General features: G+C 41.5%; 1 protein-coding gene across 2 annotated transcripts in view; it reads right to left on the reverse strand.

Moving 5' to 3' along the window:
- The window catches only part of tpd52l2b (tpd52 like 2b), a 52,669-nt gene extending 39,738 nt beyond the window's left edge, over positions 1 to 12,931 (reverse strand). For both annotated transcript variants that reach the window (XM_056273198.1, XM_056273197.1), the window contains exon 1: positions 12,739 to 12,931. In XM_056273198.1, the coding sequence (XP_056129173.1) occupies positions 12,739 to 12,757 (19 nt within the window). In that variant the 5' untranslated portion in view covers positions 12,758 to 12,931. The remainder of the gene's footprint in view (positions 1 to 12,738) is intronic.
- Between the last annotated feature and the right edge of the window lie 4,042 nt (positions 12,932 to 16,973).

A 16,973-nucleotide genomic window follows, 5' to 3' on the forward strand; every position in this document is an offset into this window, starting at 1 on the left:
TTCTTTTGTTTCAATTACACAATTCAGTTCTACAATAAATTCTGTGTTTCAGCCTAAATTTGCAATCTACAGAACAAGCATAAAGCAGTGTTTCCCCTATATTCATTCTGCAGCAGCTGCAGCATTATGAGCGCCACTACTAAAATTTCACAAGATCATTAATATCAGTGGGCTACTAATGATCTTCACTCGCACACTGTGAGAGCACGATAACACCCTATGTTATCGTGAAATTGTTATGAGTCATTGACTAGTACATCAAATCCCAGAATGCTCTCTCTCCTCATTCTTCCAAGGACATCTACATGAAGGCACTGATATTAAGAGTAGCGTAACTCCTTTAAGTAGTAGGGCAGTGCGTAATGTGTGTGCATAGCAAGAGTGTGGTTAGCGAGTTTGAGAGAGGAAGCGGCAAAAAAGTGATGGTGAATGCGAGTGGAGCAGAGAAGATCAGTAGTAAGTTGTCAATCTGGCAATTGTCAGTTTGGCATTAAGTTGTCAATCTACCAAGTGTGAAGTCAACCAAATGAATGGTTGTCGAGAAAATCCCATCCTTATAATACAGGACCGTCCTGTATTGGAAAATAAAACGCTGCATCCTTTATTGAATCAATAAGGGATGCGATTTGTCTTGATTTATTTCTGTACATGTTGTTTCATATATATATATATACACTAGGTCTTCAAAGTGCTGAGAATAATATAACATCAAATAAAATCAAACCAGTTGTATAAGCGGAGTGAAGACGTTTAAATTCAGTGGTGAGCTACAGACCGACAAGCTTTGCGTGCTATGCGAGATCGTTACCATTAGGCCTAATTCAGTGGTTGCTTTGTACAGTTAAAAATAGCACCCTCAGTCGCTTGCAATTACTGATGGTTTCCATTTGTTTGGGATGGACACAACGTTGTTTGTGATGTTTCAGTCTTTTTGGGTCAAACCGATCAGTATGACAAATCCAAAGTATAATACAAATATGTGTTTCGCTTTTGTTATTTTCTCTTAAATTAAAGCACTGCAAACCATGTGCATTGGCGTATTGGTTTCCCAAAAAAAAATAATGACATCATCAGGGGGCAGAATACATTTTAGTTAGATAGGTAGCTGATGGTCATAATAACGTAAGCTAATGTTAAGTCTCGCAGCGCTAACTTGAAGGCAAAAACGAACATCAACAAGTTCATTTGTTGATCCATAATTTAGGCAGCTGAGCTGACTAGCAAAAAAATTGATAGGCTACAGCGTTATTTCTTGCTGCGGGGAGCTCCCTGCACTTTTTGTTTTAAGATAACTAAAAGTTGTCCTTTAATTAAACATATGCTTAAAGGCATTACAACAAAGTTTTGTGTTGCAGTTTGTGTTATTCTAAATTTTGACACCAAGATTTTAATTTTTACTGCAAATGTACATCAGTTACAAATATCGGTTATCGGTTTCCTTGATTACCAATAATCAGTATAGGCCCTGAAAAAAATCATATTGGTCAACCCCTAGTATACTCTACTGCTTATGTTAAGCTTAATTTATGAAAAGGTTGGGAAAACATTTTTTTGGTTAGGTTTGAAATAGCAGGTTGTGGATCTGCTCCGACATCTGTTTGCCAACCATGGGTTGTGTTGGAGCAAGGTGCATTAAAGCTGCGAGCGGGTTCAGGTGGCTGCAGAGCTGACCTGCCCACCTCATGCACACACCTACCAGAGGGAAAGGCTTCATTAAGACAGCTAGACGCATATATGCCAAGAAGGAAAGACCAGGATAAACTATATAAAAACCCTGCAAGGAAGAGATGTGCACTGGTGGGCCTGATGGATAATGTAATTTGTAACTTAAGAAATTAATGATTTTAAAGCACAACCTCCACAATATCAGCCTCCACAATATGCTTATAGCACCAATACTTCCAAAAATCTAGGAGGGTTTATTCCAAAGAAATTCTGGGGCACAAAATGAACTGTAGCTCTTTACGATGCTGAATTTCATGAAACACAGAACATAGTGGACTGACAAGAGGTGAGAGCTTCCTGTTAATCATTGATTATTTGCCTGGTAATCATTAGTGCCATGGTGTATCAAAGAACGATTATTTGCCTGGTAAATATTAGTGCCATCAGACACATGCCCAGTGTTACCCCCCCCCAAAAAAAAAGTTGATCCACACCAGTTTTAAAACAAAAAAATTCAACTTGCAATGATATTTATTACCTAATCTCATTTGACCCGAATAAGATGCCATGAAAAAGTTTGAAATATTCAATAAACCAAACAGCAAGACTCGCTACCAAACCACCACCTACATGCTACCCCAACTCCGCCACTGTACGCATGCTCATTCACGTGAGGCCCCTATCATGCAGAAATGCATCCCAAACCACAGAGCAGAGGGGAAGTGGCCAATCAAATTGCCGACTTACAAACCTCGACTATCCCTAAACAGAAGTGGAACGCTCAAGAGTGGAGGAAGCATTGTTAATACAAGCAAAGGGTTCCATTTTTTAGCTGTAATTTATGGATACATGAAAAAAAAAACTGCAACTGATTATATAGTGCATGGTTGTTGTTATGGTGATGCATTTACAGGGACAGTTGGAAAAAACTAAACAGTTAGCCATGTTCACAAAAAAAACTGCAAAACAAGCCTTGGGGTGGAGTAGTAGTCATTCTGGTCTTACTGGACATATAATTTACAACTTGCTTACTTGTACTTAGGAGTACGACTAATTTAAATTTTCTACAATATGGACAAACAAAATTGCATTTTAAAAGATAATTTTGGCTCGCAGGTGTTTTCTTACGCTATATATCCCTGCCTTCCCCAAGTGCTCAAAGCACTGAAAGACTGGAAACTAATGCAGCGGAGTGTAGCATTCATCAGAAGCTGTGGCAACATTTTTCCATTCTGCTTCCAATGGATGCAGTGGTGGGGGTGTCCCATAGTTACACTTCCCCTTAATTGGAAGGACCCTCAACAGCTGCGAGTGTCACCTGATTTAGCACCAGGTGTTGAAGTGGCAGTGGGCAGAAGTGGTTTGGGAAAACCCTAAATTCCTCACTTTCCATTTGTCAGCCTGTCTTGAATTAAAACCATGTTGAGGATCAGCTGGCAGACTGAAATGGAAAAAATAAGTTTCATGAAAACATTTTTAACTGCCCTTCCAGCGCCACAAAGGAACAGTACAGCTTTAAGAAGATCAGCAGAAGGGACCAAGTCTCAATTTGACCATGTAAATTGAGTTGATATGCAAAGCTAGCCATGTCCAAAGTCAGTTTTTGTTTTTTTGTTAAACTAGCATAGAGTTACCTTGTTGGAAGCAGTGGACATAGGTACATAGCTCTAGTTGCCAAGCAATTTCTATAAACCTGTTTGAAGCACATCAAGTCTGTTTTCGTTTAATGTTTCAATATTTATCAGTGCTTCATGCGCTAAAAGAAAAAAATGCTAAGCTCTCATCTTAGCATTGTTGGGACAGAGTATCAGCACATCCCCAGTGCTGTACAGAGTTCCATGGTGGACTTGCAAGGCTCCAGACTGCAATAAATTTGGTTGCATATGCGGCCATAAATCTGTCCAGTGCCACTAAAAAGAGAAAAAAAAATTGGTTGCATCAGTGAGATTTGACTCTGTCTGATTTTTCCCCCTTTACTAGTGTAAAACCATGAGTTGGTCAAACAGTTAGCTGATTTTGTGTCCATTATTTTATTATGCCGACTCGGAATACCTACAAAAGCCAGGCTAAGACCACAGGAGTTTTTGGGCCCATTTATTCCCAATTCACCCTTCCCATCAATCAGAGGAGAAATCTGGTCTGGGACCTTGGTTGGTACCAATGTTCAGCCCAGATGATCTGGTAATGTGAGGAGTTTAACTTCTTGCAGACTCATTGGGGCTGCTCCAATAATTTTCAACCATGTTTGATATTCAGGATTTAAAATCTGGATGATTACATCGCTACTTTCCGAGCGGGACCGCAATAGCCAATGAGAGAGACAAGTCTACAAGGAAACGGAGAGGATTTTTGAAATGGCGACCATGAAGAAACCCCGAGCTCTTGTATGGGTGTGCTGAACAGCTGAGATGGCGGAAAGTCTTGTTGATATGTGGCAAGACATAGAACCGTACGGACAAAAAGATTTTGTTTACATCTGCTTACCCATGAGATCATGTGAGGTGAAAAAATTAACTAGCATAAATTACATGAATGTGACATCTGTTTTCCAAAAAGTAATGAAAATAAACTCATCCCCAAGTGCTCGATTTAATGGGAACAGTGTTGCTGGTCACCCTTTTTTGTGAGCACATCAAGTCCGGTGTGAATTTTGTTGTGGCAATTCGCAGGACAGAGCTCAAGCGTTCATCAGTAAGCTGGGCTCTGTGATGTGCGTTGTTGATGCTCATCACACTGAACGTTTGCTCACACACATAGGTAGAGCCAAATAACACCAGCACCTTCTGTACCATCTGTCGGATGTTTGGAAACTTGGTCTCATTCAGTGAGGCATAAAATTCATCCAGTTTGACAGAGTTGAACTTCTCCTTCAAGACAAGAGTCGCACTGGAGATCAATGAGCTCCAACTGCAGTTTGTGTGGTGCTGTCTCATAGTCGAGTGACAGGGGACATGACACCAGCTGCAGTGACTTCTCAATCTTTTCAAAATCAGAGAATCGATGACGATTCTCCGTGCAGGTCGTTCAGTGATTTGCTGTATTTCTTTGCATGCTGAGGCGCCTCTTCCAGCGTTGCTAGTGTCAGGAAATGAGCGAATGATTTGTTCATTACTTACCTTGAGAACATAGTTAACTTGGCTGTGAAAGCTTTCACGTTCGAATACAGTTCATGCACAGATACATCCTCCCCTTGTACCATCATGTTCATGTGTGCCAAAATGTCCACAGCGAACGCAAAATTGCAAAGCCAGTCTGCGTTGGTCAGCTCAGGAAAATCATCGGCTTTCCCCATTGACTCCAAAAACGAGCCGATCTCCCCTCTGAGCTGCCACACTCGCTGCCACTCTTTCCTCAAACTTTGCCAATGGACATTGGAGTGGTAAAGTAAGTCAGGATGGTCAGCATCAGTTTCTTCAAGGAATTTAATGAATTGACGATGACTAAGTCCCCTCGCCCGTAGGAAGTTCACAAGTTTTACGACTGGCTTTACTACGTGATCAAGCTGCAATACAGTCTTGCACAGGGCTTCCTGGTGGATAATACAATGTAGGAAAATTACCTCCAACTCAGGGTCCTCTTCTTTCACCGTGTCCTGGATTCTTTTCAGCAGTCTGACGTTTTTTCCTGTTAAATTTGCCGATCCATCTGTGGTGACATTTGCCAGTTTACACCAAGGTAGCTTCAGCTTCTCAATGCAACCAGGCACCATGTTATATAAATCCGATCCTCTCGTTGTACCTTTCATGAACTCCATGGATAAAAACTCCTCCATGATTTGAAAATTGTCATTAATTGCTCTGACAAAAATTAAAAGGTGTGCAGTGTCCTTTATGTCACTGCTTTCATCCAGTACTAACGAATTAAACTTAAAGGACTCTACTTTCTTGATTAACCCACAAGTCAAGTCTCCGTCAATTAGTTGTACATGGTGAGTCACTGTTCTGCGCGATAAGCTTATGTTTTCAAATTTGCTTTTACTCTCTGAACACAGAAGACTTGCTTTCTCCACCATACATTCCTTCACAAACTCTCTAACTCTCAGAGAAAGGTTTGCTCGCTTTCACTAATTTATATGCCAGTAGATAACCTGCCTTTGTGCTGGACTCCTTAATTGTAGACTGTCGGGTAAAAATATTTTGCTGAGCCTGTAAATTGGCTGCTAACCTTGCAGCTGTACTCGCCCTTTCTTGGGATGACAGATTGCTAGCGTAGTTAGCATGCTTGGTGGAAAAGTGTCGGCTGATATTGTATTCCTTGAATACTGCAACGTTTTCTTGACCAATCAGACATATGGCCTTTGATTGGACTTCAGTAAAAAAATATTTTGCCATCCACTCTTTCTTAAAAACCCGGCACTCGCTGTCAACTTTTTGCTTCTTTGATCCGCTCATTTTGTGAAAGTAGGCGATTGCTTCATGCTCTGATGCTCAATGCAAGAGGCAAAAGTGAAGGTCTGGTCAGGTGAAGAGATAAGTTACACTTGGCCTCTACATTATAAAAGGCCGGTTGTATTTGTAGCGCACCATCTAGTGGAATCAACCGTAACGTACTGCAGAAAAAAAAGCGAATACCAGTCATTTGAATTCATTTAAATTAATAATTCAATATTAATTGAAATGCCCGACGGGCCGGATTAAACAGCCGGGCAAACAATCAGGGGTGGGCAAACTATGGCCGGCAATGCCCCCGCTTTTCTGCTGGTAATTACACCAGGGGCAGATCATCTCTTGCTTTTACTGAACTCATATCAAATAAAAGTCGAAAAATCGACGGCTGACTGCGTACAGGCTAGCAATCCCACCACTATGCAAATTAAGATGACAATCAATTTTCCATGCTGTACCAAGAAAAAAAAAAAGGGGGGGCAGGGGGGTTGCGATCAAATGTGCTGGCACGACCAACTGGGAAGAAACCCTGAGAAAAAATCTGCATCCGTCTCCATTGCCAGTCGTCTCGCTAGTCTTGCCACTGGTAGTAGGTGGTCTCGGATGAGAGAGTGGGGTTGATGATAAGCAACTCTTCCTCACTTTAATCATTGCGCAAGTCATCAGTCATCCATCACAGGATGGTGCTCGTCGCTGCGACGGACGAATAACAACAACAATAACAATCTTGGGGTTTAGAATCATATACCGTCCTTTTGAATAGTGGAAAACAGTGTTTTAATACTATCCAATTATGAGAGGGTCGTGTGAAACTGAAATTGATGATAGTTGTCTAGTTTTCTTTGCTAGTAGCTTACTAGATCTATGCGTAGGCCCATTGCGCAACAGTTCCACTATAATGGGGGTTTTACTTATCCCCCTTTATTTGGAGAGGCGGAAGGAGGGAGGGTAGGCAATAGCTCTTTTTTCTTTTAGTTCTATGTGTTGCACTCATAATACCTTGTTTATTTATTATGGTATCCCTGCATTCTTGTGGTACAGAGGTGTCATGAGGGGTCCCAACAATGGTTTTAATGGGAATAACATTATCAATCTAACTTCTTGGAATGTAGGGTTTAAACAACTCAGCCAAATGAGCCAAAGTATTTTCTCATCTGCAAGACCTACACACTGATATTATGTTTCTACAAGAGACACATATGAAACATACCGATGCCCTGAAATTGAGATGCAGTTGGATAGGACAAACCTTTCAGTCAACTTTTTCAGCGAAAGCACATGGCATGGCCATATTAAAAAGAATATTAATTTTCAACATATTTTGACCAAAACTGATCCTAATAGCTGTTTTATAATTGTGACTGGCACCATTTTGACTCATGTCACCTTGTTAAACATATATGCACAAAATTTTGATAACCCAGGTTTCTTTCGTGGTGTTTTCAGTCTCATTCCTGATTTATCAACAACCTACTTTATTGTAGGTGGCGATTTCAACTGCATTTTAGATACATTTGGATAGGTCTTCCTCACATCCTGTCAACCCTTTAGACTCTACAGTTGTGCTGAGTAATTTGATGAAATCACTGAACTTTATCGATACTGGGAGAATTCAGCATCCTCCTGAGAAAGAATATTTTTTGCAAGTTCACAGCACCTATATAAGGATTGATTACTTTTTAACTGACTAAATTACCATCAGTGATGTCTTCATCAAAATATCATAGTATCTTAATCTCAGATCACTGTCCTGTATAGGCATCGATGTTTTATGGAAGAAGGCCCATTACAATTGGCAGTTTAATCCAAACCTGCTTAATGATGAAATATGCTCAGTCTTTATTGAGGAGTATGTGGCTTTTAATGACACAGGCAATGCTTCAGATTCAACTTTGCGGGAAGCCCTTAAAGTAGTAGTGAGAGGATTTGCAACACCTTATGAAAAAAAAAAGCAAAGGAGAAATAGGTTATCAGAAATTGATCAGCAGCTTGCTTTGCTTGAAAAACAGTACAGAGACACCATCTTCATCTGCACTTAAGGATATTGTAAAACTAAAACATAAATATAACGGCATTCTTCCTAAGCAAGTTAGCACTTTGCTTCTGCAAGTGAGGAATAAACAGTTTGAATTGGAAGAAAAACCTGGCCCCCTGCTCGAATGACAGCTGAGAGGTGCACAAGCCATAGAAGAGATAATATGATGAAGTTCTGATAAGGCAATAGGAGTTAAGGGAATTTAGAACTGCACTGTTCTCAGATGAGATGGATACACCATTTACAGTTACAATAATACTAGCTCTGATTATCAAGTACTTTGTCTCTAAAGAAGTTTAGGAAATCCTCTCATTTAGACACAGATGCTACTAAGCAGGAGGTGGGAGTGGAAGAGGTGACAGTTTAACACACTAAAAAGTACCCTGGGATTATGAGATTTTGTCAATAAGATTAGAAGAGTATTGAGCCCTGGCACTTTTGACAACCAACTGGTATTTATCCAAGAGATCCTTCAAAATTGGAAATGAAATCTGTAATTTATCCTGATTCCACCTCTGCTCTACCCTTCTGCATGTTCTCCTTATTTCTTTAGTATTGTTATTAAGCCACGGTGAGGCCAAAGGCTTACATTTTTTTTAGTTTTGACCGGTTTAACAGAGTCAAGGATGGAAGAAACAGTACATTTAAATAAAGAGGCAAGTTCCTCTGCGCTCACATGAGATGGTGCAGCCTTGATACTGGCAGTGATGGGAGCCTCTCTATAGACTTCTGCAAAGTTAGTGGCAGTGGAAGAATGTAGAGTAGAGCAGAAAAGAGCAGGGCAGACAGGAGATTCATGTGGCAAATCAAGGTCAAAGGTAATTGTCCTGTGATCAGATAGGTGAAAATCTTCTATCACAGGGGTGGAGACCGAGACCTGAGGAGAGAACTAAATCAAGGGTACGGCCTTTAATATCAGTTGGGCCATTCATAGATTTTCGGAGACCAATGGATTCAAACAAATTTATTAAGTAAATTATTTAGTAAATTACTTTTCTTTTTTTTTCCTTTTTTTGTTTTTTTGGGGATAGTACCTTGGAATTTTTTGGTCCCAACTCCATCGAGGTTACAAGTAAGCCGAGCAGATGCTAAAATGTGATGTGAAAACACTGCAGACCACTGATTTATCAGAGAAATTGAACAGCTCTGTTTACAACCACAAAATGCCAAACCAAGACTCATGAACTTATATCATAGTTCTATCCATGTAAAAAACTTTAATTTTTCACCAAATCTCTTATCCATCCATCTACTTTCCAAACCACTTATCGTACTCTGGGTCACAGGGATGCTGGAGCCTATCCCAGCAGTCATTGGGCGGCAAGCGGGGAAACACCCTGGACAGGCCGCCAGTCCATCACAGGGCTGACACACACATTCACACCTAGGGACAATTTAGTATGGCCAATTCACCTGACCTACATGTCTTTGGACTGTGGGAAGAAACCGGAGCACCCGGAGGAAACCCACGCAGACATGGAGAGAACATGCAAACTCCACACAGAGGACAACCCAGGACGACCCCCATGGCTGGACTACCCTGGGGCTCAAACCCAGGACTTTCTTGCCGTGATGCGACCGCGCTAACCACTGCGCCACCGTGCCGCCCATCGAATCTTAGTTACACTAATATTATTCATGTGAAGCAGCCATTTTGAGTTGGTCTTGTTGATTTTTTGAAAATAAAACACTTGTGTGGGGCACTGGTGGAGAAGGGAGGAAAAAATAGTCAACACACCCACAAACGACCAGCACAGCTTCGCCATGAGGGGGTACTATCTGCAGTGGAAAACAAAATCCAGAAAAGTAAAAGCAAGTAGAGTCGAGTTGAGCCAGTACCATGCAGTGGAAAAGGGGCACAGATTCTTTGATGCCCTGACTCATATTCAAATGGTAACACTCTCTCACCTGGGAGAAGTATCAGTCACTGCCAGCTGCACAGATGTAGATGGAGTTACGGTGCCTTGCTAAAAGAACACTGCAAAAACAAATTTTGCCAAACACCCACATGAAGACTGAATAAGAATGGCGACAAGATGGCCTCTGTCATCTCTAGAATAATGCCGCCCCTGGTTGAAACTCTTTCTTTCTCTAGTCACGTTAGGACAGCTCAGTGTAACCAGAACAGAGGGAAGCTATTGTCTCTACGAGAATGACACTGGATCTGTCTGGAGAGTCTGCTAGCAGAAGGAGATGATGAGTAGCCAGTGAGAGATGACACTTTCTAGACAGAGGCTCTCAAGTCAACCAACACTGCAGCAAGCCTTTCTATTCATTTTCATTTATTTAGCCTTTATTTCAAAAGGTATTCCTATTTAGAATAAAAGTCTCCTTCAAGATGGGCTTTTTTTCTGAACTGCATTTGTTATTCCTTTTTTCTTTTTTTTTTTACAATGTACAATGTCTTCCTGCTGTTGCACACCACAATTTCCCTTAATGAATTAATCTATGGAATGTATTCCATCTTATTTTAGACTTGGCCAAGTAATCAGCACCCCCGATATGTAAATTACAGAAAAACTGCATACACCAAGTATATACACTAGTTGCAAATCACAAATCAGATTCATATAAGACAAATGCAAAGTCAAACTTCACTATATGAGCTTTCAAGGGGAATCAGGGGCCAGGCCATAAGAAATCTTGGCTAAAAGAATAAGCAACTCGTTAAGGAGCCTGACACGGGACATTTCATAATCTGATAACTACTGTTTGCGTACTACAGATGAAGATCTTGGTATAAACTCAAACTAACGCTTCTACAATGACTACCATTTTCTAGGCTCTAGTTCCCTGTAACCCTGAATTGGATTAAGTTGGGATGGGCAATGAATGAATGAATGGATGAATGAATGAGAGCATAAATAACTGAATGAATGAATGTGTATTGGTTGCACTGATGTAGAGACACAATTATAACTCGTATAACAGTCCACGGACCTTAAATTGAGAAAAGGTCCTTAAATACAGTTTCCAGGCAGGCAGTTACAAAGCGCATCCATACATATCACTTTACATTCAACATTCTGATATACAATATTGACTGGGATGACAACAATTTACTGTTACTGAGATTAAGTTATAGTTTGACTGTGTTATGATATTGGTGTGGTAGAGAACATCAAACATAACATCCTTGTATGCGTTATGTGTTGGCTGTGATAATATAATGGCCACACCCCTGTGATCTACACCCATTCTGTCAAGAATGACTGCAACTGAGCCAAGCAATAAAAAGCTCAGAAGGTCTGTAAAGAAGACTTGTGTCTTGACACAACAGCACAGAACAAAGGGCTCCTGACACTTTCCTGCACGGGACCCAAACTGAGCTAATTCATTCTCGCTCTGGCACCCTGACCAAGCTAAACAATGTTGCTCTTTAGCAATGGGAGAACTCAAACAAGGGGAAAGTCCCCTTTTCATCCGAGACCATAACCAAAGGCTGTAGCAAACAGTTTCAAAAACATGACTTCAGGTAATTTAAAACAGACAAGGTCCAGTTAACTCAATTTTCATTTTCGTCATATTTGAAGCAGGCCAACTGTGAGCACCCTATAGCATTTCCTATCAGTACAAATTAGCTCTACATCCAAGGCAGGGTCTACTGAGGCAGAGGAACCTTAATGCAAGATGGCACATCGTGGCCAATAAACATTAGAAACAAATGGGATACACGTCTGGCTGCCCCATTAGTGGTTTTGAGGCCACGAGGATCGTTAATGTGTCCATTAAGAGTGTTTGCCGCGTTCAATACTAATCACACACACAAAAAACCCAACCCAAAAACAGGAGCTACTTTCCAAGATCGTGACTGGGCAGAAAGTTGCATAATGATAAAGTAAAACGATGATCTAAGTGTATCGTGACATTTGTTTGGACAGACTGCTAAATAGATATGTAGCTCTCCGACTGCTTAATCTGTGGTCTCTGTGTATAAGGTGGAGCAAAAATGCGATCTGTGGATGGCGTCAATATGAACAAACTAGAAGATTGATAGGGAACCAGTTAGCATGCTAACAACCAGGTCGTCACTCACAGTCAATTAGTCAGGACGTCTGACTTTTCTGACAGCAAAAGGTGAATAGTCTACACCACACAAACAAATACTGTTAAATGAACCCTATGCAAGGTTGGTGGCGTGCTATGGCCACTCAGTTATACAAGCGTACTGACTCAACCAACCTGTTTACAAGGACGAGGACCAGTAAAACATGCACGGGGGGGGGGGGGACAACAAAACTTTACGGTTTCATATTGCAATAGTGGTTTAGCCAGCAGTAGTGTGTCTAACGTCAGTCTGGTGTCTAAGGTCAGTCATCAGGGATTTGAGATTTGATAACAGCCTCTCTTTTCATCTCCACTTCACTCGTATCGCCGTCTCTGACATTTACACACGGGGCCCGCAATGTCTTCATGTTAATGTGGCAAATATGAACAATGCTAGTGATAAACAGCGAACACTTAACGGTCAGCGATTTCACATATTGATAGCCAACAGAGAAAACTGGGGGGCAGATAAATATACAACAACCAGCTTATTTGCTGTTAACTAATGATTGACAAATGTCCAGCGGCGTTAGCGAGCTAAAACAGCTAAGGCTAGCCAACTGGCTAGCGAACATTAGCTGAAGAGCTCGCTAAGCTAATAATTACCTTGGCTGGCGGGGTCCATGGCGTCGAACTGGTCGAATCGGGAGACTTTTTAGTTAAATTTTAGGGTTAACTACTGAGAAACGCGAACAGCAAACTAGTACAGTGTACTCTCCACTCTGACAAACATAGACCTTCCCTGTTCGGTGACGGACACCCAACTCGGGCAAACTCGTCGTCAAGACACAAGCGAACAGCCAGCTCAGCTTTGACAAACCTTTGTCAAGCTGCCCAACACAGCTGAACTACTTCCGGTCGGGAATTTAAAATCAATGAAAAAAGTTATCCTTCCGCAAATAATAATAATAATAATAATAATAATAATAATAATAGTGATAAAATAAACGCTCAGAGACATCAACTAAACAAAGTCTTAAAAATTCACGATGGATCACATTTTTTAAAACTTACTTGATTACTCAAAATCGTCTCTCCATAAAACTGCCTGCCCCCCAAAACACTGTCCCATTTCTGACTAAACCGCCCTCTTTCACCAGCGCACTGATTCTTGAAACATATTGGAGTTCCTCGTCTTTGAACATCTGAGGAAACACAACTGAGTGAAAAAAATTTTCAGAGGACAATGTACAAAGTACCAAGGTGTTTCCAAGAGCTTCAGTATAAGTTCAAACTTAAGATAATAGTGCTAAACCCACACCCACCAGTCAAATGTTGGCCACCCTTTGCAGATGTGGAGGGTAATTAACTATCTTTACTTATTTTCTATTCAACTCAACTCAACTCAATTCCTCTGGTTCTCAACCCTTGTCCCCCACCCCACCCTCCATTATTGCTGGCTGGGGAGTACTGGTTACCGTAAAGAAAATTAAAAAAAACTTTTCCCCAAACTGAATGAGATTTTGCTATCGTTATCATATCAAAATAGGCATTGGCCATGCACGAGAGGTTCAGCTCTTGAGAACATAGTTAAAATCAGTTTTCCGCTACAGTTTATTTTTTCCATAGGGGAGGTACACTGATGGCAAACTCAGTTTCTTCATCCAAGATCCCAGTGGATATGGGATAAACAGGTCAAATCCCCGCGCTTCAGCATATCAACTCCCTCACGCCTCTGGGCGCACGCGCTTCCGATGACCTTACGGTCTCACCATCCCACTTCTGACACCAATGTAGCGAATTCGGGGGGCAATCCGGGAACCGTCACAGCCGGGACGCGAACCCGTATTTCCCGCTCCGCAAGCGACAACGTTAACCAGTCGACTAAAGGACCCGACCCGTTAGTCAAGGACCAACGTGTCTACTTATCCAAGCACGTTACAGTACTATGAATCAAATAGATGGGCGACTTCCCCTAACAGCTTAACTTCAGCTAACTTGATCGATGGGGTTGGGAAGGTAAGGAGATCCAAAGGAATTGAATCAAGTGCAACTGGACTTGGTATATATCCGTGAAGACGTTTCGCCTCTCATCCAAGAGGCTTCACCAGTTCGTGCCTTTCTGACTAGACCAAGCTAGTGTAACCGGTTATTTTCTTGCCCGGTGCGGGAGTCGATACGACGTATACTGCACCACAAGGCGACATCACTAACCGCTCGGCTAAAGAGTCAGACCCGTTAGCTAGCGACTAACGTGTCTTATTAGTAGTTTACACTAGTCTGACTGGCTGGTGATGAAACTCAGATGAAACTCACCAGCCAGTCAGATTAGCTTGGTCTAGTCAGAAAGGCACGAACTGATGAAGCCTCTTGGATGAGAGGCGAAACGTCTTCACGGATATATACACCAAGTCCAGTTGCACTTGATTCAACTCCTTTGGATAACCATGACCTGGATGACTGAGAACATTCACAGACAAGGTAAGGAGAGCAAGAAGATGTGGGGCATCATGGGCAGGATTTGTTGCACTCGTGAGCTCCCTCGATGACAGGGGTACATTTCTGGGCATCGTCAGTTGGAAATCGAAAACAATAAATAGATCAAAACGTGATGTTTATGATAATAGGAAACATGCTTTGTCAGGGTCAGTCTCTTTTTTCTATCGAGGGCGAGTGCCTACTTTTCAACACGTCCACCTACATTCGAAGAGTCCCCAGTTTATGGATCGATTTTTCCCTGGACTCTGCAAGTAATTAAACATAATATTCGTTACTGATTGATGAATACGGTTCCCTAAAAGAAACGTCCCTTCAAGCGTTTGTTTTCAGCTTTTATTCGGAAGGTGAGGCACTAAAACAGGAAGTAATGCTCTATACGAGCGAGTGCTTCCCGAATTTCAGACTTACATCCGGCGTCTTCAAATGACGTCGCAGAGACAGCTGTCAAAATATTGGCCACTTTTCCTGTTAGATTGCCGAATTAAAATCGTACCGTCCGAGAATACGCTTTTGAATTGTCTTTGAAATGTGTCGTGTGATTACTCATTTGGTTTTGGCTATTTTACATGGACATTGTGCGCGCGCGCACGTGTTGGAAGAGCGATTCAAATTTAAAGTACCATTCAGCCATCCATTATCTGAACCGCCTATCCTGCTCTCAGGGTCGCTGGGATGCTGGAGCCTATTCCAGCAGTCACTGGGCGGCAGGCGGGGAGACACCTGGGACAGGGCACACACACACACACACACACACACACACACACACACACACACACACACACACACACACATACCTAGGGACAACCCTAAATCTTAAACAACCCCTCTTATTGAACAATAATGAAACACACACACACACGCACACAGACTTAGTGGTCAAAACAATTTATTTATCCAAGTAATCCATGAACAATACTCTTACTGGTCGGTTAATCTGTACCTTCTCATGCATCCACATAGTTACTGTAAACTTCCAAATGAACAGTACAGTATAAGCTGTTTTATACTCAGAAGAACTACATGGCTACTACAGTGGCCAGTGACTTGGAAAAACAGACATGCACAACAAGCAGGGTCATGGAAAATACATCCAAGATCTAAATGATCACAAAACAATTCATGGCAGCCAAACTCAGTGCATTAGACACATGACACAAAACCAAATTGCAATGAATTTGATTTTTTTTTTGTGGGGTGGGGTGAAAGGAAAATCTCAATAAATATATTGTTTAAAAAGAAAAACCAAATTGCAATGAACCACATCTGAAATGTGCAAAATCGTTTGTAAGCAGCCTTCCCTTATGGCTCCACATTCATCATGGTGGGTTCCCCTTCATCATGTACCCACACCACAGTACCACACTACAGCACACAGGGTTCCCTTGGTTCTATAAAAACCTCTTACTACCTCCAGACTTGTGCTTTTTCATGATTAAACAATTTAACAAATTCTAATTTAGTTTTTTAATTTAATAATAATAATAATTTGCAGCCTCTTTTGCTCTTCCAGTTACTGATAAAGTGAAATAACCTAAAAATTATGATTTTTTTTTTTTGGATAACAAACTGAACTATCATTTACAGACACAATTTCAGGCATGGACTCATTACAACATCACAAAGTGTTGAAATGGATTGCTTTTAATTTATCAAAATGTTAGACAGAATGAGGCCGAGCTTCCAAGAGGCGCGTATTTTTAACTGTCGTAGAATTTTAAGAGGAAACTGACTTTTAAATGTGGACTGATCATAATTTCCCCCAGATGACAAGAAGATAAAACATATGACCCGAACTCCAGGGCAACATGATATTCAGCGTGCTTTTCAAAGGGGACTTTGGAGCGCGTTGCAGTTCCTTTTCCCCCCTTACGGATCCTTCACTCCACTCCTGCTGTTGCTTCCCTACTTCTTCTTGTAGAGGGGGTCGAGCCAGGAGAAGTAGAAATTGGGCCGGCGAGGAGCCTCGCTGGGGGTGAAGGAGGAGGAGGAGGAGATGGGGACGGGAGAGCTGCTCTGAGCAGGACTCCCCATCTCGGTCTCAGTCTGCAGAAGAAAGACAACGGGCCGCAGAGACACACAGTTTTACCCACAGGCCGTCCAGAATGACTACTATCTTAAGAATATTTGATTTTTATCGTTGGTATGGATGTTGACTAAGTAAGGTGTACTACTTGATTGCAGGTACACAGACCAAGAATAACAGGCAAATGATAAGACTTGATGTATATCGTCAATGTAATATATAACATGCTGCAGGATTTGTCTGAAAGGAGCAGCTCCCAGTCTTCCAGGGAAGATACCACCTTAATATTGGCTATTTAAAGAGTTTGACCCCTAAAAAGAAATGTTCTCGTTTTGAAAGGGTGACAGTGACTCCTATAAGCCAAACACCCTGCAGTGCT

The sequence above is a fragment of the Lampris incognitus genome, chromosome 2 (genome assembly GCF_029633865.1).
Source record: "Lampris incognitus isolate fLamInc1 chromosome 2, fLamInc1.hap2, whole genome shotgun sequence".
In the NCBI taxonomy this organism is placed as follows: Eukaryota; Metazoa; Chordata; class Actinopteri; order Lampriformes; family Lampridae; genus Lampris; species Lampris incognitus.